The sequence below is a fragment of the Bubalus bubalis genome, chromosome 7, assembly GCF_019923935.1.
Source record: "Bubalus bubalis isolate 160015118507 breed Murrah chromosome 7, NDDB_SH_1, whole genome shotgun sequence".
Classification (NCBI taxonomy): domain Eukaryota; kingdom Metazoa; phylum Chordata; class Mammalia; order Artiodactyla; family Bovidae; genus Bubalus; species Bubalus bubalis.
In genome coordinates, this window is record NC_059163.1 from 55,660,580 (window position 1) to 55,671,361 (window position 10,782).

General features: G+C 36.2%; 1 protein-coding gene across 1 annotated transcript in view; it reads right to left on the bottom strand.

The window, feature by feature from the left end:
- The window catches only part of GRXCR1 (glutaredoxin and cysteine rich domain containing 1), a 143,458-nt gene extending 137,498 nt beyond the window's left edge, over positions 1-5,960 (bottom strand). Inside the window, exon 1 of the mRNA XM_006078749.4 lies at positions 5,559-5,960. Coding sequence (XP_006078811.4) covers positions 5,559-5,960 — 402 coding nt within the window. The remainder of the gene's footprint in view (positions 1-5,558) is intronic.
- Between the last annotated feature and the right edge of the window lie 4,822 nt (positions 5,961-10,782).

Below are 10,782 nucleotides of genomic sequence, written 5' to 3' on the forward strand. Positions count from 1 at the left end.
CATAAGAGTCATCAAGAGTATTGCTTCCTTTTTTCTGGAGTATTATTTTATTATCAAAGCTAGATTCAGTGAACCAGAGATGGATAAGAAGTATGTCCAGAAACTTCTACCAATACAGATAAATAGCTGTATGCTAAGGTCAGTGAGCAAAGCTGAGCAGCTGTTTCCTTGAGTGAACCAAGCCATTCCCCTGCTGACTCAACTTCTCCAATCGCATGACAATTCAATCAAATGATGTTATAGAATTACAATTTAAAACTGAATAGAAGCTATTTAGCTGCAGAAAAACCTCCCCTAGGTGAAGATTGAAAGTTCAATGGATGATAAATTTAAAAATCTTCTAACCAATTGTTGAAATTTCAAAAGACCAGATTGTATCATAGTATGATATATTTATTCCTGTATATCTTCATATTTGTTATTACAACATTTCAAAAGGCAAAGTGAGGGCTTTTTGTATAGAGTGTTATACTTTTAAAAATGAACAAAGCCAAAACAGTGAAAGATAGTTTTCTATCTTTGGGTCAAATAACTGATTTCTCTGATATCCAGCTATTTAAAAACAGACATCATCATAATAATACCCTCCTTATTTCACAAAAATTTTAGTACAATTAAGCAAAATAATGTTTGTAAAACCTTTTGCATAATATAATTGTTCTGCAAGTGCATTATTATTTTTATTTTATTTGTCTTGAAATATTAGAATGTTCATAAATACAAGCTCACAAGCTAGAGAAATGCATATACATACACAGATGGAGGTTATATGTCTAATTTGAGTTCTTTGAAAAGAGCCACCAAATTATAGTGTGTGCTGTAATTACTTTACTTTTTTGCATCTATTTTTCTCTAATACAGAAATGTCAAATTTATAGAAAGAGAGGGAACTAAAATTATGAAAATTATTTAGGCAATTCTAACAAAGTATGCTTACAAAGTTTGAAGATAAGATCAAGAAAAGATTACCATCTGAAATGTAATTTTATAAGAATAAATCAGAAAACATTAATGACCTTAATTATCTGCATCATTGACCACTGTAAGAGCCTTTGGAAATGATGTTGCTGCTGAGAGAAAAGTGTATCTCATACTTAATCATATGAACTGGGTGGAGAGGTTGAGCAATACAGTTGTGTAATTTGTCTTGCATGAGATAAAAATGAATAATTTTTTAAACAAAAAATAAATTTTCAAATAATGAGGAAAAGTATTATCTAGATAGAAATATCCTTACAGCCAAATTTCTTAAAGAGAACTAAAAAAGAACACCTATACTGGTAAGATTTCTGGACCTGTTTCTAAACCAACTAGAGATGGATAAATTAGGATACCAATAGGAAACCTATCAGTATACCTTTATTTATCTCTGACTCAATAAAGACCCTCCTGATGGTCTAACCTGATCAGAGTAAAAAATCATAGATTAATACATATCTTCTTATTTCCTCATTAAACATTGAAGTCATAAAGAACACTATGAGATATTTTTCATTAAAATTTCCTTTTACGTCTTGGTCAATAATTCTTGAACTTTACTATATGCAAAGTGAAGTGAAAGTAGCTCAGTCGTGTCTGACTCTTTGCGAGCCCATGGACTGTAGCCTACCAGGCTCCTCTGTCCGTGGAATTCTCCAGACAAGAATACTGGAGTGGGCTGCCATGCCCTTCTTCAGGTTACCATATGTAAGAACAACCTAAACAGCTTCTGATACATACCTATTTCCAGGCCATGACTATATTCTAGGCTTTCAGATTTCCAAATCGGCCTCTCTTAAGCATTACATCCTGTGATCTCTGGGAGAGATGAAAAAGTCAGGCATCTGAAAAGTCATAATTTAGACCATCACCAGGCCCTTGAGTGATTCACTAACAAATCACAATCTACAAGGGTCACTGGATAATCCAGGTAACCTTTTCTCTCTGGGTCCATCACCACCCTTAAAAACCTTGATTCATACTGCACACCTTCAATAACCCAGAATTTTATAGGGCAATTAATTGACAAATTAAATAAAAATTTGTTCTAATATCCTTTTTATAGACAACTTCCTATTAATTAATAAGTGCTGCTCAGAAGTATAAATGTTTGGAGTAAAAATTATTTCAATGACTATTCTTTGCACAGTTGAAAATTTTGCAAGTCACTTACCAGTGTTTTATGAGATGGTAATAACATAATGGAAAACTAATAGAGAGAAAGCAAAGTGATTTTCATGGTTTTTCAAAGATGTTATTTATATTTAGGTTTTCCTCTCAAGTTTCATGTTGAGTGCTTTAAGATTTTATAACTTAATATCTTAAAGGAAGAGCAGGAAGAACAACCTGATCTTCCAGCACAGTTCCTTTCTTCAAGATTCGCTGTGCGAATCTTTGTGAAACTTAACCAAATATCCAAGATAGGACTCCTGACTCCTCAGATTTTCCTCCCTGAGAGAAATTGCTACATTACAGTTCCATCTAGTTAAATTTGCTGCTTACTTCCCAAGGGATTTGGAAAATATACAGAGATCCAGGGAAGAGGCACTTCTGGCCCCTATACCGACCTATGAGTGTAATTGAATGGTAACTTCTGCGTTTACCTTCTGGGGCTTCTCCGATGCTGCATGTGGGATGCCTGTGGACATAACCGACTCAGTCATCCTAAGACATATGCCTAAGACATTTGTCATCCCTTACTGACATACACATCTCTTAGCAAGCAGCAGTATCCAAGTCAGCTCTCAGCATAATTCTGTGTGGATGTCTGTGCTGTTCACACAGACAGTGATGTTAATGGAGCCCCTTGAAATGGTGCAGCTAGCAGCTCTGATATAAGGTAGGAGCTCCTTTAACATTTTGTCCTGGAGAGATGGGCGAATATCCCCACAATGATGGTGGCGGTGATAATAATGATGATGAAACTAGTGATCATGGCCACAATTTGTGAATATAATGTGCTGATTTCTTTACAATTATTAAAAAAAAAAAAAAGAATGACCAGCTTCGAAAAAAAAATTGATTAAATATTAAACTTTGAGAGACCTCCGCTAGTAACCATTATTATCTTCTTAAAGCATGGAGTGTATAGAATGAGGTTACATTATTAGAAAAGGACAGTTTTGTTTGATTTTTATCTTTAAAAAAATGAACACAATTTTATGCTAGTGTCCTTTATTTGTTTTCATACCTTACTCAAGAATCCACGTTGTATTTAACTGTGTTGAGCAGCTTCAGCTGCATGCAACAAATTCTAGTAAATTCTCTTTTCATTTTTTACTCTATTACCAATATATTCTAATTTTCCTTGTTACGGCTTCTTGGATACACCCATCATTTGAAAGTGGTCATTTAATTTCCAAGTACATGGGATTTTGTTTATAAAGTATCTTTAATATTAATTTCTCATTTTGATGCTAATTTTTCATTTAGATGCTTTCTTCTCTGCAATTACCCTCTCTACTTTTTTCAAGCTAACTTTTTTGAGGCATCTCATGACTAAGCTGAAGATCTCTCTTGGTAAAGTTCACACTGGACTTGAAAATATGTGGGCTATCTTCAAATATTTTTGATACTGATTTCTAGCATAATTCCACAATGATAAGGGAACAGACTCTGTATGATTTCAATACCTCTAGACCATGAAATTTTTGCACCTTGTTTCATGTCCCTGGATATGTTCCAATGTCTCCAAGTGTACAGTCCATGGGAACTTTAATAGAATTTGTATCCTACTGTTGTGTGAAAACTGTATAAATCTTAATTATGTTGAATTGGTTCATACTGCTTTTCAGGCCTAGTATATCCTTCTACTTCTCTTTGTATTCATTCTATTAATTTTTGAGAGTTTGATATTGAAAGTCCAAGTAAAATCTTAATTTATCTACTTCAGAAATAATTGTAATATATATTGTAACCTTGTTTTGTATTTTCTAAGTCTCCTGTAAATGTGTTACCATACTTTCATAATTTAAAAAAATTAAAATATAAAAAAACAAAATAGGGTGATGGAATTATGCATAAAATTCTAAATAAATATTGTAACCTAATCTAGGACTAAAATTTTGACCTTGGAATTTCCTCTATTTTGTATTTGAGTTTATAGCCTCATTAGGATAAAGCCACAGAGAGGAAAAGCTTTCCTCTTGCAGGCTTTGAAGGTTTAAGGTATTTACTCATAAATGATAGGTTTCTTGGGAGATTTGAACAACAAATTCTAATCCAAGGACCAAAATTAGTACAGTAGTTTTGTAAATAACCCTCCAAATTATAAAGCAAGTGAAGTCATGACAAGCTGAATTAATCACAAGAATGCAAACAGTTACAAATGTAATTGTTATCGTGTCTTGCTCTACACTTTAGCAATAACAGTTTCTGCACTGGGAGAAACACACAGGCACTAAGATGAACTCAGCCTAATGACTAGGACACCACATAGGATTATTTTCAACCTAGTAAAACACTCACCGATTTCTAATGTTTGGTTCTAACCCTCACCCCTAATCTGTAAAATCTGTCATAGGTAAATTCCATATATGAAAAAAACCTTTGATCTGAAAAGCTTTTACCCTTTAGTTTCTTTTCTAAATCCTCATAATGTGACCTTTCCCAATACTTCCTTTAAATGAAAAATGAAAGTCTTTGGTTAAATTCCTCACCACTCCCATGTCCTTATTTAATGTCGAGGCACTGGAATATTCATCACGAGAGATCATTTTATTTAAATATTGAAAATAATATACAATGGTATTAAAATGAAAAAATATTGGCTTGCTACTTTAATGGTAGTGATTATAAATTCCATTCGTGAAATAAAGATTCCTGTTTTTAAAAGAAAATCATTTCACCAATGCTCCCAGGCAATTTCAAAACCTTGTATTAACATAAGCTCATTGCCAATGGCCCCAGGATGAATAATGCATTCCTACATTATGGAGCATAATCTATCATATTTTAAAGACTAACTTCTTACTATAAAATCTGGATCCAAACTATACATTTATAGAAGAATAACTTTTTCAAGTACTGCTCTAGAGTTCTTAAGGCAAATTAATGGAGTAAAGTACCTTAGATGAAATCTGCAATCTCACCAGGAAAGCAAGAAAGTCAAATTAGCCTTTTATCTTCATAACATTCCAACTAAATCCAACTCCACTCAATGTAGCACTCAATCTTTTCTAGTTTAAATGTCTATACAAGTGATGACAAATGGTAAACTGGTGTATTAAAGATGATTAACCAGAAATTAATTCCTAAGCTTTGTTCAAATGCTTTGAACACTATAATCTGTCTTCTTCCCTTCCTTGGCTAAGAAACATATATTCTGTTTTAGTCATTATGTACTAGAAGACTACTTAAATGTTAGGAATTTGGCTTTGAGAAATCAATCTAGTTTGCTAAGCATTTGACCATATTTTTAATTGATGGCTGTTGAGACAATAGCCTAGATGCAGAAGTGACTCATAAAATGTGTAATAGTCATGAATAAGAGAGGCTTGCTTTAAACTGGAGAACAGAGGTGTTGAGACAGTGAGTTAGAAACAAAGATCAGGAAGGAAGGACAAAGTACAATGACTTACCTGTAATACTTTGGTCAAATTGTTAAACAGAGCTTGTCCAGCACTGACTTTATATTTAACACCTCTGATTGTGCCATTCTTGCTTAAAATGTTGACTCTTCTTGTCCCAAACCCCTTCTCGCTGGCTGCCCTTGCTAACACCAGCAGGTTATCCTGGTCATCCTCCTGTTCATCACCTTCTGATCCTATGTGGCCATTCTGCTGTCCATCAGACTCACTGAGTCCATCTATGCCACAGATACTGGCACATTCAGAATCCAGAGAGCCTGCTGGCCGTCCATCTTCATACACCTCCCTCAGAACTCTCCCACTGTGAGACGATGCTATCCGAAATCGGACTTTCCGTGGCCTGTCAGCTTCTGGCTTCACCTCCCGCTTCAGCATGGTCCCATCCACCCACATAATAAACAGTTCACAGAGTTCTGGGTCCCTTGTTACTGCATTAGTCTACCTGCTACATGGCAATATCAGAGCCTAATTCTACTGAAAGCAGCACTTGCATGAAACTAACATCGCAAGGAAAGAAGATTCCCAACAACTTACAGGGCATCTCTGCTATTAATAATGAATGTGTGTGTGTGTGTGTGTGTGTGTGTGTGTGTGTGCGTGCGCACGCACTATGGTTACCTTTAAACTAAAACCTGCAAAGTGATCCCAACCTTTAAATATTAAATAGCCATGGTGGACTCTTCAGCAAGACAAGTGCAAGACAGTAGCAAGCAGTGAAACAGAAAGTAAGTACGAGGCAAAGAAATGAAAGGCTTGAACTTTGAAGCCAGTGGTGAGTGTTGAAAAGCATCTTAGCAGCAGAAATACCTCTGAAATTCAAAGTGGAAGCCAGAGATAAAATACGGAATCAAATGTGTAGGATGGGAGGTGTCATAGGCTTCTCACTTTGCCTATTCCTTCTGTCTTTCACACTCTTAAAAAAGGGCAGTGAACATACCACATGCTTGCATAGGGCTATCAATATCAATTCTTATTAAATCATCAATTAGATTTCACCCACATTTATACAATGAATTTTCAATCTACACCTTCATCTTCATGCACAAGTAGTTTTGCTAAAGAATAGCTTTTCAACAGACTGTAAAAAGAAATAACTTTTCTTTTGTTGCCTTCCCACTCTGGGAGCAGAAAATACTCCTCTCTTTGACAGAAGGAAAGGTTTTGGAAAGGAAATATGGAACTGCACGGGAAGAATGGAAAATCCTTCAAGTCAGCCAGATCAGCCAAGGCAATCCAGGTGATCAGCACTGATAAATGTCATATCCAAATCACCCATGCATAGAGAAGGGTCCTCCTTACACTATGCGCGGTGGATTTTCTGTCACTTTGGCAAGCACCTGAAGAAGTTCCTAAGATACAAAGACATATTGAAACTTACACCATAGTGAGTGCCCCAACCCATCTAAACCTCCAGAGGGAGGACACTCAGCTAGCTCTCACGGACCCTTTTATTTTAATGTTTATAAGCTTTTATCTGATTATAAACTTAATCTGTGCTTATTGCTTATTTCAGAAAACTCAGAGAGTAATTAACAGTACAGAGTTAAAAATAAAAGTCACAACTACTGTCGCTAGAGATGTTAAAAATTTGGGAAATTTATTCCAGTGTATATGAAGCTGAGATGCTCTGATACATACAGCTACATCGTCTAGCCTCTTGCATTTAAGGGAGAAAGAACAAATGCCTGGCTTCTGCCAAGGGGATGTGTGCAAAAGTGACAGGTATTTGTGGACCAAGGCAGTTGACAAGACACTGTATGTCATTCTATTTCTCTTTCTTCCCCATCTGCTAGCTGGATGACATCAGCAATCGTGCCATATATGAGCTAGTCTGAGTCACAGGGAAATTCACAGCTATGACCACTGCATTGGACTACAAGGAAATGGAAGTATCTGCTGGTATAAGAATATGTGCATCCTAATGTATAATATACCCTAGGTAATTATAATTCACACACCTGTCTTAAGCTAAAATAAAAATCAACCTGTTCTTTTCAGTGGGTAATCTTTGTAATTCTTTTTTCATTCAGGCAATAAGTATCCCACAAGCATCTACCGAGTGCCCCCCAAGGGTAGCAGGAGATCATAGTAAATATAAAGCTATATAAACTTAAGACCCATACCTTCCACTGGTTACATAGTACTTAGAAAAATTATCTATAACTCAACACAGCATATTTTAAGATGTACAGAATCCTTCTTTTTTAAAATAACCTAATTTCTAGTCATCACCAATAAAACACACCAATGCTATTCTCAACAGTTTCCACTCTCATTCTGCTTAGAATTCATTCCCAGCTGCTCAATATGAATACAGCACTTTCCAACTGCTCCACTTGCCACCTTTTCCCACTATCAGTGTATTATTCCTTGCATTATAATTGGGGCTTCCCTGGTATCTCAGTGGTGAAGAATCCGCCTGCCAAGCAGGAGATGCAGGTTTGATCCGTGGGTTGGGAGGGCCCCTTGAAGAATGAAATGGCAGCCCTCTCCAGTATTCTTGCTTGGAAAATCCCACGGACAGAAATGCTTGGCAGGCTACAGTCCATGAAATCACAAAGAGTTGGACACAACTTAGTGACTAAACAACAACAACAACATTATCATTGCTTTGCCAGTTTGGCCTCCACCCTTAAGCAAGAATTTCCTTCAGATGTACTCTTACAATCATTTATTCATTTAACAATATTTATTGTGCACCTATTAAATATCAAAGAATTGCTGGATCTATACAAGCATGATCCTTGCCTTTAGAGGTAAACAGATAACAGTCAGTAAACAAATAGCAGTAATAATAAAAATTGTAACAAGCATTACCAAGGGGGAACAGTGGATACAATTAGAAAATATAAAAGAAGAGAGCCTACTTTAGAAGAATCACAGTAAGCCTCTCCTAATAGGAGGCATTAAACTAGGGCCTACCAAAATTAAAAGACTGATCATGAAAGACTTGAAGTGGGCAACAATATTGAAGATACTTCCTCAGCTGAAATGGTAGTTGAAAAGCCCCTGAGGCAGAAAACCAGAAATTTGTTCAAAGAACTAAAAAAAGGCAAAGTGGTCAAAGAATAATTCCCATTTCCAAAGCTCTTCTCAAAAGAGGGCATGACTAACAAGACCTTTCCTTCCTAAGCTAAGCCTTGATTTATGCAACCCCTCAAAACATGAAAAACCACCCCACTCCCATGAAAAACCACATTACCAATACAGAAATATTTCAAGTTTGACACCACTGGGCATTTATTTATTTTAAATATAAAGTTAAAAATTCCAGAAGCTATAGAGGGTCGAATATTGTATTAACCAAGGTAGAACTACTTTGGAAATTAACATTAATGATGTATTCAAAGAAAAGAGTATCCCCTGTTCAATTCCTAGTAGAAACAGTACTCTAGCAGCTAGACCTAGGCCTGGATATTTCTTGTTGGCATTAGTTTTTTAATTAGAATATCAAATTACTTCCTTATTTGCAGAGAAATATAACATAAAAATATAATTACATTTTTACTCATCTTGTCTCCAAATATTGCCACATATACCATTCTGTGTGATTATTACTGCATGGTGAAACATAATTTTAGCCATATTCCTAGTGTTTGGAGGATAATTGTTTAATCACTTGGATCACAAAAAAATATGTGCAAAACGTCTCCATTTGTTGCTATTTTATAGCTATCATATTTACTATTTTATTTATTGGTTTTGCAGAAATATTGCCAGTCATTGGCAAAGTAATGGTCTTTTCTCCAGCAACACATGTCCCTAGACAAACAATAAATCATGACTTATTCCCAAAGTGCTGTTCTCAGAACTTCTGTTTGAGTGGAAAGAACATATCAATTTTTATTTTCTAACTACATTGGCAATTAGAGGGGGAAAAGATTTACTAACCATCAGTAAGGGCACTAGTGATAAAGAAACCACCTGCCAATGGAGGAGACATAAGAGACTCAGGTTTGATCCCTAGATCAGGAGGATCTGCTGGAGAAGGGAATGGCAACCCACTCCAGTATTCTTGCCTGGAGAATTCCGTGGACAGAGGAGCCTGGCAGGCTGCAGTACCCAGGGTTCCATAGAGTCTGACATGACTGAAGTGATTTAGCATACACACATGTACAACCATCAGTAAAATAGGGAAAATAAGCTACCCCTGAAACTTTTCAGCTTACCGAATATTGATATTTTCTTAACGAACATGAAATTGCAAATCAAAATTCACAGTTCAATATTCATTTGAAGTGCAGAGAACTTCTAAATCAAAAACGAAACTGAGTGCATTAAAGAAAATATTTGTTGAAAACGAGACTACTGTGATCACTCACCTAGAGCCAGACATCCTGGAATGTAAAGTCAAGTGGGCCTTAGAAAGCATCACTACGAACAAAGCTAGTGGCGGTGATGGCATTCCAGTTGAACTATTTCAAATCCTGAAAGATGATGCTGTGAAAGTGCTGCACTCAATATGCCAGCAAATTTGGAAAACTCAGCAGTGGCCACAGGACTGGAAAAGGTCAGTTTTCATTCCAATTCCAAAGAAAGGCAATGCCAAACAATGCTCAAACTACCGCACAATTGCACTCATCTCACACGCTAGTAAAGTAACGCTCAAAATTCTCCAACCAAGGCTTCAGCAATACATGAACCGTGAACTTCCAGATGTTCAAGCTTGTTATAGAAAAGGCAGAGGAACCAGAGATCAAATTGCCAACATCCACTGGATCATCAAAAAAGCAAGAGTGTTCCAGAAAAACATCTATTTCTGCTTTATTGACTATGCCAAAGCCTTTGACTGTGTGGATCACAATAAACTGTGGAAAATTCTGAAAGAGATGGGACTACCAGACCACCTGACCTGCCTCTTGAGAAACCTATATGCAGGTTAGGAAGCAACCTTTAGAACTGGACATGGAACAACAGACTGGTTCCAAATAGGAAAAGGAGTACATCAAGGCTGTATATTGTCACCCTGCTTGTTTAACTTATATGCAGAGGACATCATGAGAAATGCTGGGCTGGAAGAAGCACAAGCTGGAATCAAGATTGCCAGTAGAAATCTCAATAACCTCAGATATGCAGATGACACCACCCTTATGGCAGAAAGTGAAGAGGAACTAAAAAGCCTCTTGATAAAAGTGAAAATGGAGAGTGAAAAAATTGGCTTAAAGCTCAACATTCAGAAAACGAAGATCATGGCATCTGGTCCCATCACTTCATG